Source organism: Asterias amurensis, chromosome 15 (genome assembly GCF_032118995.1).
Source record: "Asterias amurensis chromosome 15, ASM3211899v1".
NCBI classification, from domain to species: Eukaryota; Metazoa; Echinodermata; class Asteroidea; order Forcipulatida; family Asteriidae; genus Asterias; species Asterias amurensis.
This window is the reverse complement of record NC_092662.1, coordinates 9547651-9570382: the sequence shown is the minus strand read 5'-3', so window position 1 is coordinate 9570382 and position 22732 is coordinate 9547651. Positions and strand designations below refer to the sequence as shown.

Sequence of the window (22732 nt, the reverse complement as noted above, 5' to 3'; positions counted from 1 at the left end):
AATTGCACAAACCACAAACCATTCCTGCGATAGGCACACGGTTGCACGTTGCACAAACTATTCCTGCAAGATCGACTGATTGTGAAAGATTGGTTGCTGCATTCACTAATATTGTATTATGAAAAAGACTGTTACACGTGGTATAGAGCATAACATTAGTTTCGGGAAAAACTCCTAGGCCATGTCCTTTTGAAAAGTTTTTTTTTTACAAAAATTGAAAAATAGTAAATAGTAAAAAAAAAAACGGATGCGGCCTCAAAAAATGATGCGGGCGGGGACGATCAACTGGTCAAATCTTTGTTCCATCGTCGTGCAACGTTGTAAGTAGACTGGTCCTTAATTGTTTATATGAACAATGTACTATGACTCTGCATGGGGGGGTGTGACCACTGGGGGCATCCTTCAACTGCTTCTCATCAATACAAATGTCAGCCGGACCAAGATGAGCAACAAGTTGACAGAGCGGGGGATGTTTGTGACTTGACTGGGCATCCTCCAACTGCTTTGTCGACATTCAAATGTCAGCTGGACTGTCTGAAGTGAAAGAGGGGTTGACGGAGCGGGGTTGGGGGGGGGGGGAGAATTTGTGACCATTTGGGCAGCTTGTCAATACAAATCTTGAGATAAACCAGGAGCCAAGGGAGGGGGGGGGGGAGTTTGTGCCCACTCGGGACATCCTCCAACTGCTTCATCTACGTGTGTATATCATGATTTCGCTTGGGGCCATAGCCTTGCTTGATACACAGATGTGACAAGTGAAACCTGTATGGTTTTGTTTTTCCCTGTTAATTTGTTCAATTCTCTTTAATTTTAAGAAAGAGGTAGTTCTCCATGGTTTTACTTTACAGCAAGCCCAAGTGGAGAATTTATTTTTTATCTGGATTTTTTTCCTAGAAGTTCAAGTTTTTCCTTGCTTGAGAAATATTTGTTTACATTGTTTTTTATGCCTGTTGTTATCGGTTATGAGTGTTGGTACGTGTACAGTGACAATGTGTAGTTGTTAGTTTCAGTTTCATGACCGATGGTTTACAGAGGTATTACAAGAAGAGTTTAAAGGAACACGTTGCCTTGGATCAGTCGAAATGGTCTATAAAAAGCGTTTATTACCATTTGTTATAAAATGATGGTTGGAAAGATGTTTAAAAAGTAGAATACAATGATCGACACAAATTTGCCTCAAAATAGGGTGGTTTTCCTTTTAACTTTGTGAACTAACGCGGTTGGCCATTTATGGGAGTCAAAAATGACTCCCATAAATAGCCGAACCATGTTAGTCGACGTGGTAAAAGGAAAACCGTGCAATTTCGAGGTGTGTTTGTGTGGATCATTGTATTCTACTTTTACAACATCTTTCTACCCATATAGATTTTGTTAAAACCGGTTACAGATGCTTTTCAAAGACCAACTCAACCGATCCAAGGCAACATGTTCCTTTACGTTTTTACATTTGTTCAACGTTTTTTTTTATTGTAACAAGTTTGTCAAATACATGTAACAAATGAAAAGAAAATGATTCTTTCTTATAGATAATGAAGCTCCTACATTCACATGTCCAACTGCTCTTTCCATGAATGTGAATATTGGAACAGCAGTGTCTGTCACTTGGTCACTAACAGCCAGTGATACTGTTGATGGTGATGTTACAACCAATGTTGTATGTGAAGACGGTATGGGTAATACGGTGATGTCAGGTGACACATATGCAGTAGGCTTAACAACAGTGACATGCAGAGTTGATGATACTGCACTGAATGAAGGAACCTGCCAATTTAACATAACTGTTATAGGTAAGTTTTTTCTAATATCCTCTTGATAATGACAATTATTCAAAATCTCGCAAGCATTTCCTGCTCTCAGAATTATTTCCCTTCAAATCAAATTTGAAAATTCAAATATATTATTAAAGTAAAACATTTCATGGAATAATATTTTCAATAAGACTTTCATCACCTTCTGTAAACCCTGTAAGTTATTTGTAAATCTGTGAAAGTGCCAAAAACATGGTTTGTCTCAAATACAATATCAGCTGTCATATTTTCCTTTTTATTCTCCTGATCTGTTATTAAATCCCTTTCCCCTAGAAAACTTTATCGAGATTCCTGGCGGGAGCCTGTTGGGATTTCAGGAGAATCCTGCCAGGATTCCACCCAACTGAGCAGGAAAAACCTGCTAAAGAATTCAATGAAACTTGTAATCCCGGACAGCGAGAAACCAATCACAACAGTAAACCACATAAACTATATAGAACCTCACAAAGTTACCCTAATATCCAACAACAAAATGTAAAATGAAACCAGTAAAAATGGATAAATGAGGATGCACAAAATACCTAGCCATTATAAAACCATTGGTTGTGGCATTGCAGATTTAACCCACTAGTCTACATTTATCTTATTTCTTGTTTAATGTGAAAGGGAAGGTACAAGTTTGGTAGGGGTACCAGTCAACTCGGTCCCAAGTCAACTCGCTCCCAGTCAACTCGGTCCCAAGTCATCTCGGTCCCAGTCAACTTGGTCCCAAGCCATCTCGGTCCCAAGTCATCTAGGTCCCAGGTCAACTTAGACTTGTGGACAAGTCGTTAAATCGGCCCCATGCGCTGAGATAGTGGTCTCGCGAGATCACTGCTCGTTAATGAGGAGTCGAAATGAGGGAGCCATCAGTTCGCGCGAGAGCAGTGATCTCGCGAGACCACTATCTCAGCGCGTGGGGCCGATTTAACGACTTGTCCACAAGTCTAAGTCAACTCGATCCCAAGTCAACTCGGTCCTTCGACCAAATTTAACTTTTTTAAAATTATTTTATTGGTACTATTTCTTGCGTGTAAGTTAATAATAATATTATCAATTTTTCTTCGAAATATTTCCTAAATGGTGTTTTGAGTATTATGGCAGGCTGCATTAGACTTTGCGGATTAAGTTCGTACCCTCAGAATTTTTCTCATGATATTTGAAAGTGGTAAAAATGGGGCAAATCTGTTGACTAGCTGTCCGAAATTGTACGTATTGGACCAGATTAACCGTTGCCGCTCGAAACAATCTCGTAACCCTCTGGCCTGGCCATGCATGGTGTTACCGCAAACCAAATTATATAAATTATCGATACCCCTCCATTGCCTCAAATGATGCTTAAATCCTATTTATTATGTTCTTGTAAAAGTTTACTTACTTTTTGAATGTAAGTGCTTTCAACCAACTTATTTTTTATTTTTGTATTGATTTTTATTACAAGTAAGTTAACTGGAAAGTTATGTTTATTATTATTATAACATCAATTTTCTCATGTTTTAACTCTCAGAAATCGTACTTTTTTATATATTTATAAAATTTCTTGATAAAATAAACATCTCAAGAGCATTAAATTGTTACTGTTTGTCAATTAATGTTAATTGTTGAGAGCCATACAAAAATACAATACTCTGGTTGAAAGCAAAGAAACATGTGAACGCATTGTTTTTTATTTGAAATTTGTCCACCCAATAAGAACTTCCTGTCAACAATACGGACCAAGTTGACTTGGGACCGAGTTGACTTGGGACCGAGTTGACTCATAAGCTTTGGTAGTTGTCAAAAACCAGTCTTCTCACATGGTGTCTCAACATAAGCATAAAATAACAAACCTGTGAAAATTTGAACTCAATTGGTGATCGAAGTTGCGAGAAAATTATGAGAGAAAAACACCCTTGTAGGACGAATTTGTGTGCTTTCAGATAGGAATAAAAGACTAGTGAGAAAACAGCTCTTTCTCAAAATCTATGCTACTTCAGAGGGAGCCGTTTCTCACAATGTTTTATACTATCAACAGCTCTCTAATGCTCATTACCAAGTCAGTTGTTAAGTTAATATTTGTTTTGAGTGATTACCAAACGTGTAACCTGTACCCCTTCCCTTTAAGCTTTGAGTTCTGTTTGTGCATCTACCTCAATTTTAGTTTAGATCCTTTTTTTAAATGATCTTTAAAACACTTTATATCAAACTATCTTACAGACAATGTCAGCCCTGTGATTAACTGCTTATCGGATGTTGTCTACACTGACTTTGAGCCACAAACAAGAGACATTTTTCCAACAGCTGTTGATGTTGTTGATGGTGTAATTGATCCAATCAATATTACATGTGTTAATGGTGAAGGCATAATGGTGACGTCAGGCAGTCTATTCGATGAAGGAACCACAACAGTGACATGCACAGCAGTTGACTCTTCGGAAAATATTGCAACTTGTTCCATTGGGATCGATGTACTTCGTAAGTTACTGCCTTATAAATGTTTATACCTCGATCAAACTAGCAAAAGTTGTATTTCCATCTGATTAATGCCTACCTTCCATAACGAGCAGAACAGTTTGTTTTTAGATCAAAGAAGTCTCACAACTAAATCAACTCTGCTGAAGTAGAAAAAAATAGCAAGGCAAGTTCTCAAAGAACAAAATATACCTGACCATGATGCCTCCAACATGGTTTGTGTTGATTGTAAATCGTCCAAACCTTGGCCATATATAGCCACAGAGCCTTTAATAAGCCATTGCATGCTTGAAGATGCTGAATACTACATATGGGTAAATGTTGGCAGCCTATCCATTTGTCATTATCTATATTTGTCTAACAAATTGAACTGGGGAACTACACTATATAATATAAATCTTGGAAAAGGGAGATTATTAGTCTAAATTCTTTAATACCCTTTTTCCCTCTTTGTGCCGGGTAGAAGTAATTATAGTGATTGCATTGTGATGGGTTGAGGTAATTATAGTGATTGCATGCATAGTGTAATGTTCCGACTTGTACACACGTCTTTTTGGTTGCATCCCATCACTAAAATTGGCTTGAAGGCATCTGTTTTCTGGTCTGTGAAAGTTTTGTGGGTACATATGTCCTCAGACCAGTCTGCAGGGTTATAAAGTATAATGAAAATCAACAACTGTGCATGTACATGTAACGGTTTGTTTATGGTCTTATTACTGTACCTGTCTGTACTTAACAGAGGACACAGTAACACATCAATTTGCAGCTGCATATTATATGGAACTCAAAGTTATTTATATTTATAACTATTACAGCTATTTTTCTATGGAATGTTTTTGTTTTGTCTTTAATCAGGAACATTAAAGTTTACCGTAACCATGCAAGTTATACAAGTAAATCAAGTAGATGTTGTTTTTGATGAATCGTTAAACAACATGGAATCTGCAGAATCAGTCGTACTTATCTCTGTCATTATACAAGTGGTAAGTGTTTGTTTCACTTCAACTACTGTATCACAGAAAATTACTTGTTCTAAACCTGCTGAAACATCAAGACAATGAAAGTCTCACAGATATTTGAAAGTTTTGGAGAACCCTCAAGGGGTCAATTCCATGGGTAGTGTACATATTGCTATTGTATGAACAAAACAAAAAGCCATTCAATATTTACAAAAACTTGGGGTGGGTGGTCAAACCAGTTTTAAAAAAATCAAATTTTTTAACATAGACTATTTTGAATGGCCCATATGCTGCTTACTTTGCTCATCATTTTGTCTCTTCAATTTTTAATGTGTACTCTGGTTTGGCAACATAGTGGGAATAAAAAACAACAGACTCTAAAAATGCATTCCACTAGAAACAGTAACTGGGGATAAATAGACGGGGTTGACCTCGGAAGAGATATGAAAATCTCATCGCTAACAGCACTGGAACACCAAAGAGTGCAAGATACATGTAGTGGAAAGTGATGGTGCAAGATTGATTGACTAACTCTGATGTAGATCTGTATTTGACTTACATGTCCTAATGAATTATCTTATAACAGATGAATCAAACACTGTCAAGAAGTACAACTACAGGCAACGACTTGATCCGCATTAGTGTAGTGGTCTTTAAAAGAGGCTTTGTCATTGTGAATGTACTGCTAGAATACTCTGAAGGGTCTACAGTAACTCACTCTGATGTGCAACACGTACTAGAAGATGATATCATTCCAGATAAGGAACTTTCTGATGGAGTTGATGTCATTTTAGTAGAACCCAAATCTGTAGTGGCTGACCGTAAGTTTGTGTGCAAAGAAGTATATTTGCATTTTGAAACATTTTTATATTAAAAACCGGAAATCTGTTTTTAGTGAAACAACTAGAGATCGTAAATTCAGGAAGGTTATTGCTTTTGGGCCCACCAAACTCACAGTTTCAGAAAAAACACTGGTTTGAAGTTTTACATGTAGTCTTAAAATGAAGTTGTTTTCTAAGTGTAGCATGTAGGACTGATATAAATTGATGCGCAATATTGCTAGCCACAATGCATTAAATGGTTGTTATATGATACAAAATAAACTGTTGATGTTTTAAAATGTCACAGCAGTACCCATAAATTTAAAGCTCAACCTTTTCCAAAATTCAGCATGAAATTCTTCTTTTTAAATTCATTTATAAACAAATGTGTCATGGCCGAGTAATTAAGAGCACCAAACTCAAGCTCTGTTGTTGGTTCTGAATCGGTGGGTTCGAGACCCAGTGCAAGACACTAGACAGTTTTCACACTTGTGACACTTGCATTACACTTTTGGTAGGACATACAACTAGTGCTGTAGGTTCCATGTGATGTTTCAAAAACTATTGATGCATGTACACACTTATCGCTAAGAGAAGGGGTGTCTGATGGTGCATTAATATCCAATTATGATTTGAAGGCTGCTCTCAAAAGGAAGAAGAAGAAAAGGCCTACGGAAGAACTTAACGAATCTGCCTTCTTTGTGATGTGCAGAAGCGCACTATAAACTTACGGCATACATGTATACTAGTAATATGGACTTTGTTTTTACATATTATGCACGTACATGAAGTTTAAACCAGAACTGCTGAAATGCTGTTTGATTATTGCAATCAAAATATGCAAAAATCCATGACAAAACATTGTTTATGTTTTCAACTGGAGACGACAGACTGTGTGTTGTGTTTATTAAAGGATTTGGGTACTTGTTGTAACACAAAACACGATGTCCACAGATTCACATGAAACTTACAATGCTTACAGATAATGATAGTAGAAAGCTTCCCTTAAACTATTACTTGCTGAGGTGCTGTAGTTTTTGAGAAAATGAGTAAAACAAGTCACAACAATTATTTTAGCTTGTAAAACGTATTTTTGTGACATTGTTTTACTAATTTCTCAAAAACTACAGCACCTCAGTACTTTGTACTATCAATATCCTCAAACTGTGTAAGTTTAGTGTAATTCTGTGGACATTGTGGTTTTTTTTTGTCCTACAAAAAGTACATAGACCCTTTAAAAAGCACATGATAATCAGTTTACTCTTTCAACAATTTGTGAAGTTCTTTTCTTTTGGATTGACAGAAAATAATACCGGTACTAGCTGTCCTATCCCGTACTGCTCCAATGGTGGTACATGCAAAAGACAGGGGATATTTCCAGTTTTTGCATATTCCTGTAGGTAAGAAGTTAAATAAAGCTGTCGGGTTTATTTATTTTTATTTATTTATTTTTTTTTTTATGGGGGGGGGGGGGTCATTGTTTTTTATGCAACAACACTTTGCTTTCATTCAACCATGTGTTCCCATCATTATTCCACACTGCAAACTACTTAAGAATAAAATAATATCCCAACGTTTAATTGTTCTAATTTTATTTTGTTAATTGTTTATTAATTTGTTTGCAGTTGTCCTGATGAATATAGTGGTGTTACTTGTGACCAAAACAACGAAATTACAGGTAAGGATCTTTTAATAAAACTATTCTTAACAAAGGCCCCTCCCCATAGTGTGGTGTGAAATTGTTTACTTGTTGGTGAAAATAACCAGCGTTGTACCTCACCTGCCAAACTGCACACATGATGGTTAAAGGATTTGGGTACTTTTTGTAACACAAAACACAACATCCACAGATTGACATTAAACTTACACGGTTTGAAGATAATGATACTAGAAAGCTTACCTTAAAATATCACTGATTTTGGGGGTTGAACAAAGAATTGACTAAAGTGGGATTCGAACCAACGACCTCCGGATTAACGTGCCCGCGCTCTACCAACTGAGCTATCTAGCCCTATATTGGCGGTGTCCCTATTTTGTCAATATCTTTGTTCGGGGGTGCCAGTCAGAAGCCATACAACTGTTAACTGCCGTGTAGCCAGGGATCACACCCAAATTACGATACAACCTGGGAAGCGGCAGCTAGGGGATCACCTTAAGGGGATGCGACTTTTTGTTTCAGATATCAATATAAACCACAAGGGAAACTGACTGGGTAAATTTGTAAATGATTTTTGGGGTTGAACAAAGAATTGACTAGAGTGGGATTCGAACCAACGACCTCCGGATTAACGTGCCGGCGCTCTACCAACTGAGCTATCTAGCCCTATATTGGCGGTGTCCCTATTTTGTCAATATCTTTGTTCGGGGGTGCCAGTCAGAAGCCATACAACCGTTAACTGCTGTGTAGCCAGGGATCACACCCAAATTATGATACAACCTGGGAAGCGGCAGCTAGGGGATCACCTTAAGGAGATGCGACTTTTTGTTTCAGATATCAATATAAACCACCGCCAATATAGGGCTAGATAGCTCAGTTGGTAGAGCACCGGCACGTTAATTCGGAGGTCGTTGGTTCGAATCCCACTCTAGTCAATTCTTTGTTCAACCCCAAAAATTATTTACAAATTTACCCAGTCAGTTTCTCTTGTGGTTTATATTAAAAAATTACTTGCGGAGGTGCTGTAGTTTTACAGAAATGAGTATAATGGTAAATAAATTTTACGTGCTAAAATCATTTTCATGACTTGCTTTAATCATTTCTCAAAACTTACAGCACCTCAGCAAGTAATATTTTAAGGCAAGCTTTCTAATGATAGTAACTATCATTATCTTCAAAGGGTGTAGGTTTAAGGTAAATCGGTGGACATTGTGTTTGGTGTCCTACAAAAAGTACCAAGCCCCTCCAACATGTACACAATTGGCCGCAATTGGTCGGTACAAGATATTATGCAGAAAACTATACCCCATTATTTAAATCCCCCTCCTTCCACGCCCCCCCCCCCTCCTAAAAAAAAACCCATACACAACAGCAAGAACATGTGACCAAATCAAAATTTATTTGATTATTGGCAAAACATTTGTTCTTAAAGACACTGGACGCTATTGGTAATTGTCAAAGACCAGTCTTCTCACTTGGTGTATCTCCTCAATGCATAAAATAACAAACCTTTGAAAATTTGAGCTCAATTGGTTGTCAAAGTTGAGAGATAATAATGAAAGAAAAAACACCCTTGGTTTCAACGTTCACAAAAACGCAACGTACAATTAATTGTAGATCGATTTCCCTCACACGCACGGATAGGGTGAGCCTGTGTCACATATCATCACACCACATGCCTGTTTATCCAACGTCATGCTTTCACAAGGAACCAGTCGAACACTCCATTGAACAACAGAGGGTGCTGTTGCCAGTAATGCCCATACATGGTATTGCTTGTTTATTAAACGGACGAAAAACACGGTGAATGAAATGATTCTTGGAAATTGTTTTGAAGGAATTTGCCAAAATAAAGACGCAAAAAGAGCGATTGAAGCGAGATGTATAAGATGATTAATACCTTGCTTGCTTTACAACTTGATCTTTCATGAAATGTTTATGCAGTTTTGGGCATTCTTTGACCTCTAAAAAAAAAAATTAAATTTTTTTTAAAATCCTGACCGACCGACCCAAGCAAAAAATTGGGTAAAAGGACAATCCAACATATATTTTTTTTAGGCCTTATTACTCCAGTGGGAGCCGTTTCTCACAGTGTTTTATACTATCAACAGCTCTTCATTACTTGTTACCAAGTCAGGTAGTTTGCTAATAATCATTTTGAGTAATTACCAATAGATTACGAGTAACTGGGAGAGGTTGATAATATAAAACTTTGTGAGAAACAGCTCCCTCTGAAGTGACGTAGTTGTCGAGAAAGAAGTAAATTTTCATTGAATTTAATTTTGAGACCTCAGATTTAGAATTTGAGGTCTCGAAATCAAGCATCTGAATTAATTAAAGCACACAACTTTGTGTGACACAGGTGTTTTTTTCTTTCATTATTTATTATCTCGCAACTTCGACGACCAATTGAGCTAAAATTTTCACAGGTTTGTTATTTTATGCATATGTCAGTTGAGATACACCGTCTGTGAAGGCTAATCTTTGACAATTACCAATAGCGTCCAGTGTCTTAGAGAATGAATAAGGGACAGTTTAAGGAACTATATAGCTTTCATAAAGAGTTAGGAAGATATATATCCTAGAAGATATACAAATTGCATGGATAGTCCTAAGTTAGGACGAGTAACTGGTCCTAACTCGAGATAAGACCTAACTCTTTGTGAAATCCACCCCTGGTCTTTTACTGTGTCGTATCTGCTGTATAATGGATGAGTCTTCAACATATTTCCATTAACAGTGGCAAACCACCAACTATGTGGTAAAGACCAGATCCTCACACTGTTATTCCAATTAACAACTCCCTTAACTGAAAAAGGGTAAAAGTAAAAATTATCAGAATTTTTGATTTGTCTTTTCCAATGTTCAAAGAAATGTTACTGTTAATATTCAAGGGCCTTTCTTTTGGTTGTTCATTTCTGTTGGCACTTAACACCCTACAAATATAGGATTCGAACTGCCTCTAGCTGCCGGGCAACCTCGGTAGTCTAGTTGGTAAGACACTGCTCTAGAATTGCAAGGGTCGTGGGTTCGAATCCCACCCGAGTAACATGCCTGTGATATTTTTTCACAGGACTCGGTAAAGTACTGAGTATACAGTGCTAACACACATCGGTGTATGGGTAAAAACCAAAATTAATACCCTACAAATAATAAATTTCTGCAAATTTTCCATAACCAGATGATTCAAAGCTCTGATAATTAACCATACCATTTATGGAAATACATGTACTTTGGTGGTGTTTGGCTTTATGGTTTCATATGCATACTAGCTACGATCGGAGTGTTTATGCTTACGTGTGGTTTCCATGTACACACAGTGCAAACATGATTCATACACTGGAGCAGCACACCTACATGTACATCAAGTACCTTTTGACATTGCAATGAAAAATGCAGTTTGGTCCGGTGCAGTGGTGTATGCATTAAAGCAGTAATTCATGACAAACAATGAAATGTTAGCAAATTTATTATTAGGTGGATTGTACTGTCCCATACAAGGTACATGTTAGGTAGAAATTAAGAGGGCTTTACAGAGGTGAAGTTTTGGATTCTTAAAGACACTGGACACTATTGGTAATTTTCAAAGACTAGTCTTCATAGTTGGTGTACATATATCTCAACATATAAAATAACAAACCTGTGAAAATTTTAGCTCAATCGGTCGTTGAAGTTGCGAGATATTAATGAAAGAAAAAATACCCTTGTCGCACAATAGTCACACGAAGTTGTCTGCTTTCAGATGCTTGATTTCGAGACCTCAAATTCTAAATCTGAGGTCTCAAAATCAAATTTGTGGAAATTTACTTCTTTCTCGACAACTACATGTACGTCACTTAAGAGGGAGCTGTTTCTCACAAAGTTTTATATTATCAACCTCTCCCAGTTACTTGTAATCAAGAGAGGTTTTATGATAATAACTATTTTGAGTAGTTACCAATAGTATCTACTGCCTTTAAAAGCTGAATTATGAAGAGGGATTATTTGCTCTCCCTGATGTCATATTCAAGACCCATCTCATCAAAAGGTAAATTGACTGGTACGTACATACGTGTACTAGATGTTCGTATCTAAAGATATACTGCTCTGCGTTCAAAAGACACCCACACTTCAAAGTCTGAAAGCTGAAAGTCTTAAATCCCTAATGGGTGTACTTTGAAGGTTGTTTTCTTTATGTTAAGTGGATAACTAAACAACAAACCAATTTTGGGGGTTTGGGGGGGGGGGTTGGAGGGGGCAAGGCCATTTTGTAAAAACCATAAAAGCTAGCACAGTATTTTACTTGTATTTTGTTTTGATCAATAGAAGAAGGACTGAGTACAGGAGTGATAATCATGATCATCCTCATCATTGTGTTTGTGGTGATAATCCTGCTGATGCTATGTATATGTACATGTCTTATTGTGAGATATAATCATGGCAAGAGACTGATGGCCAACAACAGGGAGTATAGTGTAAGGGAAGAGATTGAAATGAATCCATACGCCCACCATGAGTCTCCATTACCCCCTTACCTTGAGGTAAGTATTCGTTTTGTTTAGACTTCACATGCGAACAATCTGGGTTGGGGGGGGGGATTGAAGCACAACAAATGTTCAAGCTTAAAGGTTGTGATGAGGGATGCTTTAGTCAGAGAATGAGTGAGATAAAACCTACAAAGACTGACAGACCCAAAGATGGAATTTAGATCAAGGTTTTTTTATGATACCAAGATTGAAACTGGGACCAGGGGTCGATTTCACAAGAGTTAAGGACTAGTCCTAACTTTGGACTATCCCTAGGAAATGTTAAAAACGTGAGGTTAGTCCGAAGTTAGGACGAGTAACTCTTCCTAACTCGAGATAAGACTAGTCTTAACTCTTTGTGAAATCTACCCCATTACGTAACATTTTCTAACCTGATTCTTTTCTAAACCTGCTTTCCAAATTATGCTGAATCTCTTAGCAATTTCTTTAAATGATTTAAGTAAAGGATTGCTGGCAGTTTTTTACAGCTCGATTCATGCTGGTCAGTATTACAGGGCGTAGGCATTTCAAGAATAGTGAAAACTTGAGGGACGCATACACCCCAAAATCTTCCACTGCAAGCATGCAATTATCTCTTTTGTATTTATCGACAGTTTCTGCCTATCCACATTCATTTATTTGCTAATGGAATAACTTTTGTTAAATACTTTGTTGTTTTTAGCTATTGTGGCCTGGATCCAGCTTTTGCTACCAGTATTTATGTACTTACTTATTGTTCTCACATACACAGCCTCCATCCGACCTAGCCCTGGTAACTCAATTATACCTAATTATAAAGCTTCTGTTCCACATCCTTCCACACAGGTCCATAAATCAGCCCCTGTGGTACATGTATGTACATGTACACTCAATACCCCAATGGACCTTTACTTGACCATCACCATGAACTGGTCAAGGACCAAGCTTCCCCAATCCCCTATATAATGTCCTTACTTTCCTAATATCAGTCTCTTCTCTAGTTTGCTCTCATCGATAGACCCTCCTGGTTAGCCCAGTGCAAAGTCTTGCACTGTGAGCCCGATCCAGTATCCTTCTCTATACTCTCTTTTTTCTGCGTTCTTTGAGTAACCAGCCCAGGATAGACCAATAAATAATCTCCTGCTACAGCAAAACTAAAGAAAGTCTCAGTCTTCATTTATTCTTCTGCACCTAGAGTAATCTCTGTGGGAGTACATGTGAACACACTTACAAAACAAAATGATAAAATTTACTTCAAGTCTTTGTGACTTTTAGACCTCTAAATTACTAATCAGTCCACAATGGGAGACTTTGGAACGCTAGGTGGCAGCAGACTTACCAGGCAAATTTCCATTGTTTACGTAGTTCTGAGCGTGCGCACATGACCGAGAACAATAGATTTTACCGGATGAGTCTGCTGCCACCAAGCATCCCAAAAGTCTCCCATTAAAAGCTTATACCCATGCAGTGTCAAAGTTGTTTCAGAACAGAAGCTCACCTTTATTATAGGTCAAGTCAAATATGTAAATATTGTTAATTAATGAAGAACTTTATTCTTAAAATCACACAATGATTTAACTTCCTACAGCAAAGAAGAAGAGAACGATCCGCCAAGAAGCAATCGTCAAGAATGGTGGAAGTAGGATGCGGTAAGAAAACAGTGAAGTCATTAGATGATACCAAAGAAACCTGGAAATCTAACAGTCAAATACTTCCTTTGACTATTAGATTTCCAGGTTTATCTTAACCTTCATCATTAAATGTGCAATAACCTCACATGTTTTAGTTGTTGAAAATATGAAAGTAATAATTGTTCACTTGGCTGAGCATTCCCAGTCATTCAACATCACCAAGTAGACAATGGTAGACCCCAAGTGAAATTTTGTAATGCTTGTATTTTCTTTGTTATAGGTATGGAAGTTCCTTGGTATGAAAAAAGCACCCTTGGTAAGTTTAACTTTTGGGAATATACTAGACGATCGATGGTTTATTTACATCTGGCAGTCGTTTATTCTTTCAACATGTTAAAGTTATGAAGCATTAGACACTGGACACCTTTGGTAATTGTCAAAGACCAGTCTTCTTATTTGGTGTATCTCAACATATGCATAAAATAACAAACCTGTGAAAATTTGAGCTCAATTGGTCCTCGTGAGAGAATAATGAAAGAAAAAACACCCTTGTCGCACAAGTTGTGTGCTTTCAGATACCTTGAATCCGAGACCTCAGCTGATCCCCCGGTCTCATATTCAATTCTAGTATTTTAGTGAGGAATTTCGTCTCTCTCAAAAACTATGTTACTTTAGAGGGAGCCGTTTCTCAGAACGTTTTATATTATCAACAGCTCCCCATTACTCATGACCAAGTAAGGTTTTATGCTAATAATTATTTTGAGTAATTACTACTGCCACTTTTTTTTTTAATGTTTTTTTTATGCAAGTCGACTGACACACAAGGCCTGAAGGCCACTTCAAGGTGTGAGCTACAATTATTTTTTCCAGAGGCTGTTGCCACCTACTCTTAGGGCTGAAACAGGGTTAACCCCTTAACAGTCCATACAGATGTAGGCTTGGGTATCATCAATTCGAAGCAGAAAGCACTGCCTCCCCAATTTTATGTAGCAAGTGTCACGACCGGGATCCGAACCCACACCCTGCTGACCAAACACCAGTGCTTGAATCCGGTGCTCTTAACCGCTCGGCCATGACACTGCCTTTAAATGTTGATGTTTGTAGTTATTGATGCATTTTTTACAAGAAAGAGACGTTAAGTCCATCGGTCTCTTTAATGTTTGTATGTTTTTGTTTTTGTTTTGTACAGCTGGCTGGTTGTGAAGATACTTTGACTGGAATCCTTTCAATCTCAACTAACATACAATCTTCCTGTAGGTTGTTCCTAACCATTCCATTTGTAAAGCTAAACATATGCAATCATCATTATGTAAAAGTGTATTGTTATTAATCATTATTGTTGGGGTTTTTTCACGAGTATACTTTCATTACTAGTTAATAGTATATTTTGATACAGTTATGTTTTAATACAGCTATATATTTCTGAAGACTATATATATTTTTTAAATACTACAAAGAGTGAAAACAACTGGATCTCGCTTCTACATCCCGCACTGCAGCAATCAGGTCTATGTATCATCATTCTTTCCTCGCACAATTAGGGACTGAAACTGCTTGAAGACAGAACCTGCACTCTTGCCCTCTCTAGATGCATTCAAGAATGCACTGAGGGTCTCACCTAGTTAGTAATCTTGCTGGCCAGTTTTTAATTGCACCATGTATATTTTTGCACCTGATTGGCTTACGGTCCCATGGTTTCACGCGTGCGCCCAGCCACAGTGCGGTAATCTTCAAATTTTCTGAAGCAACACTTTAAAGGAAGAAGGAGAAGAAGAACTGCAATTCTGTTCTATGGAATGTAGGTATGTGTATCCCCTATGGTTAAGAGTATACTTTCATTACTAGTTAATAGTATATTTTGATACAGTTATGTTTTAATACAGCTACATATTTCTGAAGACTATATATATTTTTTAAATACTACAAAGAGTGAAAACAACTGCAATTCTGTACTATAGAATGTAGGTATGTGTATGCGCTATGGTTGAGAGTATACTTTCATTACTAGTTAATAGTTTTTTTTGATACAGTTATGTTTGAATACAGCTATATATTTCTGAAGACTATATATATATTTTTTAAATACTACAAAGAGTGAAAACAACTGTAATACTGTACTATATAGAATGTAGGTACATGTATGTGTATGCCCTATGGTTGAGAAATATTTTAAAACAAGTTTTTTTTTTTGTGTTGTCAGAAGAACAGTATACCCAATAAATAATTTTTTGAAAGGTTATAATATAAGTATAAGCAAAATACAAGATTGTGTGAGTAACATTTTTCTGTTTTTTTTCCAGCCGTATGGCTGACAAATTGTCCACCCAGAATTTTCAGTGTGTAGCTTTCATGCACAGGTTTTCATTCCAGAACATTGTCCTGTTGTTATACAAATGTGTCATACAAGAATAGACAAGCTGTCACCAGTCTTTATTATTCTATTGAACTCAATAAGAGGAAAGTCTGAGCATTCAGAGATTCCTGTATACCTAAAGCAGATTTCCAGCCGTGTCTCATGGCCAAGGTTCTGCGGAGAAAAACGATAACTCAAGAAGCTAAAAAAAATTACTAATCTTTGAAAATTTTACTCATTTGGTCATGGGAGTTGCAAGAAAATAATGAAAGAAAAAACAATCTTGTTGGATAATTTTGTTTCTTATATTTCTGTGAAAAATTACCTTTGTCAAAAACACTGTCACTTGAGAGGGAGCCGTTTCTCACAATGTGTTATACTATCAACAACTCTCCATTGCTTATTACCAAGGAGTTTACCATTAGTTTCCAGTGCCTTTTAATGAAATCAACGTGAAATATTACAGTGTTTTTGAGAGCCTAAACACTGAATTGCGTGCTGAGTTACCAAATGTTTATGCCTCCGTATGAAGGTTCGGTTGGATCTAAAGCTAAAGGCTATCTCCCCTACTATTTGTAAATTTAAAGTTATTCTGGGATGGTCCGGTAATACATTTATACAAACAAAACTCAAATGATTATGCCCTTAAAATTGCCTTGAAAATCATGTGCAATTGCGTTTGAAGAAAATAACCTTTTTATCGGGCTAAAGTAAAGTACTACCAGCTGCGTTAAGATTTTATATTATTACCCTAATTGCAAAGGTCGTGGGTGCAAATCCCACCAGAGTTATATGCATGTGATATCTTTTCACAGGACTTGGGAAAGTATTGAGTATACAGTGCTAATACACATCGGTGCATGGGTATCAAAAATAAAAAATATTTCATATTTTTTATATAATGACATTTTACAAGTTTAATCTTTTTACTGTTTTTCCCATAGGTGCTTAATCGGGAAGGATTATCAAGTGTGTAGAATTGTGCAAGAACGTTTTGCCTATACTATGCAAATTACATAGATAATTTAATTTGCAAGTTTTATCACCTAAATAACATCAGCTTTTTGAAATTCTTTTCAGAATCCTGTAAAACAAAGGATTTGAAAGAATTAGTAAGTGCTTTGAACACTTTTTTAAGAGATAGGTGATAGAAATAAATTCCAGTGCATTTTATTTCAAATTTGAGGCGTACCAGGCCACATTGTGAGGTGGTCCAAACTCCAAATGGTGTTATTTGCTGGATGTTATAAAAATAATGTTGTGTAGTTTAGTTATTGTTGTCATTTGTTTTGGTTGTTTAGGGTTTGGCTTTTTGTCTGAAATTGGCAGGAAACCTACATGTATGAGTGAACGTATTGTTGTATTAAAAATTTATTGTTAGATTTTTTAGCAATAATATATTGAAGAAGTTTTAACTATCGATTTAACATTTTTAAGAGCAAATTAGTATAGCTTTGAGTTAACATTAAACACATTGTGACAAACCTTTGTGGTCCGAGTTTTTAATTTGTTGTGCACACCATTGAGAATATAAATGTTGACATACGTAACTGGTATACATGACCATCATTTGTAAGGTAATCATTAACTCTCTGCAGTATGCACAAAACTTGTCTAATTACTCGCAGTGCAAAATTACTGGACAAAATCCTCCATGGCATTCATCAATAGTTTAAAGTCAAAGTGAGTTAGGTTTTGGAAGTGTTTGATTGTTTATTCTGGTATCAATGAAGTAAGGGAAGAAAAGGGTAGCGACGAGTTCTGGAACAGCCTTTGATCGTGTACCCACACCAACAGTCGCCGTAAACTCCATCATTACGGGATACAAAACTTGCTACTGCTTTGGATGGAGAACTTTCTCACTATCCGCTCCCAGCGTGGTGAGGTGGATGGTATACAGCCACCGATTGGTCCCCAGTCATATCAGGGGTGCCACAGGGGACGATACTTGGCCCTTTGTTGTTCCCTCTCATTGTATGATCTACCATCAGACATAACATCAACTCTCCGCCTTTGCGCTGATTGTCTCACCTACCGGTCAATAGCCTCCATCAATGACTCTGTAGCTCTCCAAAAAGATCTTAACACCCTACAGCAATGGGCTGAACATGAAGTTTAACAAAGACAATGCGACACCATGCGCTTCACTTTGCTACGTAAAACCATAAACACCGAGTACCATCTCGGTGGTAGTGCTCTTACTATGGTTTCTGAACATCCCTATCTTGGCCTAACTCTTACAAGTAACCTGGCAATCCCATATTGACATCATATCTGCAAAAGCTAACAGGATGCTTGGACTCATCAGAGGCTGCTCCTAGAAGCTACGGCAACAAGCAAATATTTCTCTTGTCCGCCCACATCTTGGATACTGCAGCACAGTTTGGAACCCGCACACCAAGAAAAACATCACTAAAATAGAAAGAAAAAAAAACAGCGCCAAGCTGCCAGATTCATCTTCAAAAACTACCATCGTAGGGACAGCGTCTCCAAAATGATGGATGATCTTCAATGGGACTCTGGAAAAACGCAAACAGGCTGCTAGATGCACAAGATCCGCTACCAGCTAGTAGACATCAATCCAACCCAATACCTCATACCCATGATTCGAAGCAGTACTCGATCCTATACCACAAATGTAAAAACGAGTCACTACTCTTTTATTCCCATTCATAAATGCATTTTTTGTTAAAAGGTGTTATAAAGTATAAGAAACTCTGAAAAACTTATTCGTTTCCGGCGAGCTTGAGCTCTGTGTATAAGACGTTCGTGTGTTGCATTGTTATGACTGAGGCGCCCAGTTTCCGGATCATATCCGTTCGTGTCTGTTGTAGACTTGGTGTAAGACGTTCTCGTTTTCCTTTCACACACAGCGCGGCCAACCCAACGACAGTGTCCGCATCGACCGTAAAAAAGAAACGTGTTGCACCAAGACTAACCGGTTATAAACAGAGCCCAGCTGATTATCAACCGTTTTAATACCCCAAGTAACGCACTCTCCACCAATAGGAATAGCGAAACTGTCTGTGGTTTTAATAATGAATGGAAATTTTACAAGTTAGTTTTATTGTATACGTCTAGCAAACGGTTCCCAAAACCAAAGGTATACTTTGCTTTTAAGATTGCTTACACAATAATTTACTGTCAGTTTCGCATCCTCTGCACTTGTACAGCGTCTTTATCAGGGGGTGACATTATCATGTACCCCAAAGCCCAAACAAGACAAAAGAGGACAATGAGGTCCACAGTTCGGGAAAGGACCACAGTTGGAAGGCGTGTACAAAACCAATGGGAGCTGTTGCACACCATATAAACAAAAGATAGGAGGTCCATGGTTGAATGTACGAAGGCCCATTAGTGCCAACAACAAATAAAATTCAAATCCGTTATTAAGGATTCGCAATCCGTTATTACGGATTAGTAATCCGTTATAACGGATTTGCAATCCGTTATTACGGATTAGTAATCCGTTATTAAGGATTAGTGATCCGTTATAACGGATTAGTAATCCGTTATTACGGATTAGTAATCCGTTATTACGGATTAGTAATCCATTATTACGGATTAGTAATCCGTTATTACGGATTTAGTTATCCGTTATTACGGATAAGTAATCCGTTGTTACGGATTAGTAATCCGTTATTACGGATTCACAATCTGTTATTACGGATTCGCAATCCGTTATTACGGATTAGTAATCCGTTATAACGGATTTGCAATCCGTTATTACGGATTAGTAATCCGTTATTAAGGATTAGTGATCCGTTATTACGGATTAGTAATCCGTTATTACGGATTAGTAATCCGTTATTACGGATTAGTAATCCATTATTACGGATTAGTAATCCGTTATTACGGATTTAGTTATCCGTTATTACGGATAAGTAATCCGTTGTTACGGATTAGTAATCCGTTATTACGGATTCACAATCTGTTATTACGGATTAGCAATCCATTATTACGGATTAGCAATCCGTTATTACGGATTCCCTCGAGGATCCCCCGAGGGCGCTATGTGCTGGTTACTCGGCCTAGAGTGCAGTGGTTTGATTGACGAGAGCTATCGACTGGCGTCCGCCATTTTGTGTAGTCAAAGATTTGACACCACCAAAAAATGACGAACAGTTGTACTTCACGTAGTATAAAATAATCACACAAATGGCATTGGGTCCGGTCATTACATTATACTTTAAAAACATCTTTCCAACCATTTAAATTTACTTCATAACATTCGCCAAATCCAGGGCAATGTGTACTGCCTTTAGGGACCGATTTCTGCAACGTTACATAAAAATAATAATAAAACAACTGTTCATGTTTCCATCATGGTTTATTGGACTTGAAATCATAGTTTTTCTGTTAAGCAAATAACGAGCGTTTTCGGAAATTTGAAGGGTATGGATACATGTAGATATATCATGACAAAAAATGCTTCACGGTAGAGACTCGACTTGATGTATTTCATTAAAACTACTCAGATATAATCAATGTCAATTTTGCCAACCAAGTGATGTTAGTTTGATTTTTATCCTTTTAAATATTTCACTCTGGGGACTTAGATGCAGAGCGGCGGTACCACGGGTTCTGTACAAAAAGATCTAATCCTGCTCGTTAAACTGCCAATAAAGGATGATCTCAAATACATAGATATTACAGTTTCTAATAGCTGCAGTCCATCAAGGAAACATAAAAAATATAACGAGTCTCTTACCTCACGTTACAACATGGTAAAAATGCGTTTTCTCCAGAACGCTCTAAGCCAAATTTCTGAAAAACGTGGGATCAAACAAACCCGCGCGACAAAGGAATCGTGACGTCAGTGGCGGCTATTTGGTGTGGTAATGCCAAAGCTGGAGAACTGTGTTCAAAACCAATAGGGGAAGCTCGTCACTAGCGTCCAGGGTCATTATAATAGATAAGCCGTTTTTGACTCTCGGCTGAAAAAGCCACGCGGCCGGGTGCATTTTTTACTAGAGATATTTATCACTAAATGCAAATTTTAAGAGTAGAATGGTTATTAACCGGTATCTGTGATGTCTATTTGGCCATAAAAAGGTAACAGTTGACATATTGAGATCATCCTTTATTGGCTCTTTATTCGGCCGTCCAGCTGGAGGTATCCGATCTTTTCCACTGGTCAGACAGGGACATTGTCAGGGTATTCTTTTGTTACTCAGCGGTTTTGCGGGTCATTCGAGCTCCTTTTCTTCCTTCCTCCATGGTTTAATTAACACACGCACAAAATTGCCAACTCCCAAGTTGTTTCGGCATTAAGGTCCCCCAAAAGGGATGTGGCAACCCCCTTCAAGTGCGCACAATATGTGCCATTGATTATTTGTACTTTTTGTAACTAATTTTAAAACGCCTTTAAAATAATATGGCTGTAACTTGGTACCCAAGGTGACTTTCACCACTAAATGGAATGTTTGAAAACAAACCTTAGCAGCACCTGGGCATTTTTGAATAGTGTTACACTCTTTAAGCAAGTTGTTTCTCCTAACCTGCAAAGAATATAAACCTCCCTGTTATAAACTTGATTTCAAAAAAGTTTCACCACTAATCCTGGATTAAAATGGATGTTTCTGCCGACTAGAGATGGTTACCTTGCAGTGACACAGGTTCCTCACATGACAAGAGGATTGGCCCAGTTTCAATTGTTAAAGACACAGGACACTGTTGGTAATTGTCAAAGACCAGTATTTTCACTTGGTGTATTTCAACATACTATGCATAAAATAACAAACCTGTGAAAATTTGAGCTCAATTGGTTGTCTAAGTTGCGAGAGAATAATGCAAGAAAAAACGCCCTTGAAGCGCAAGTTGTGTGCTTTCAGATCCTTGATTTAGACTACAGACCACAAAATTCAATTCCGAGGTCTCAAAATCAAATTAGTGAGAAATTACTTTTCTCAAAAACTTTTTAACTTCAGAGGGACCAGTTTCTCACAATGTTTTATACGTGTACCATCATCAACAGCTCTCCATTACTCGTTACCAAGTAAGGTTTTATGCTAATAATTATTTTGAGTACCAATAGTGTCCAGTGCCTTAAAAAAGGTTGGGTAGAATTAGGCATTAAAAGTGTGGGAGTCAATCGTCACCGCTTGGAAGTTGACAGGGTTAGTGGCTGGCCAGTGTTTAGTGGTCGGACGGTCCAATCCCTAGCCAAAGCCCGAAGGTGAAGTCCATTAACAATGCCCAGCCACCTTCACTGTACCAACAAATTTTGTTAAATTGGCGAAAGATAAATCACAAATTGTTATGGTTTTCACCAATTTTGTTTTTCTTCGTTAAAGGTATTTATTGATGGCAATAAAAGTGCAAGGAGCTGGTCTTCAATGCTGGCCATAGTAGGTCTGTTTCTCTGTGCTGTACATGTATATTCCCAGCCCGGCAGCATCATCTAGTACATGAATCCCTTGTGGAATTAACAACTTGGTTGATGGCTGGCCAGCTACATGGTCAATTAATAGCGGCCAGGTCATTACCAAGCAGTGTAGACCGACTCCTCATACTTTTTTTGCATAATTAAACCTTGTATGATAAGCATGAGACTCAAACAAAATTACAAAGCAAGCAGTTCCGCAGA

General features: G+C 37.5%; 1 protein-coding gene across 1 annotated transcript in view; it reads left to right on the top strand.

Annotated features, from left to right (window-relative positions):
• The window catches only part of LOC139948325 (uncharacterized), a 161774-nt gene extending 144155 nt beyond the window's left edge, over positions 1-17619 (top strand). Inside the window, exons 22-31 of the mRNA XM_071946451.1 lie at positions 1527-1787; positions 3984-4241; positions 5094-5221; positions 5784-6018; positions 7322-7418; positions 7644-7696; positions 11981-12195; positions 13748-13808; positions 14071-14106; positions 14980-17619. Coding sequence (XP_071802552.1) covers positions 1527-1787; positions 3984-4241; positions 5094-5221; positions 5784-6018; positions 7322-7418; positions 7644-7696; positions 11981-12195; positions 13748-13808; positions 14071-14106; positions 14980-14993 — 1358 coding nt within the window. The 3' untranslated portion in view covers positions 14994-17619. The remainder of the gene's footprint in view (positions 1-1526; positions 1788-3983; positions 4242-5093; positions 5222-5783; positions 6019-7321; positions 7419-7643; positions 7697-11980; positions 12196-13747; positions 13809-14070; positions 14107-14979) is intronic.
• Positions 17620-22732: the final 5113 nt, after the last annotated feature.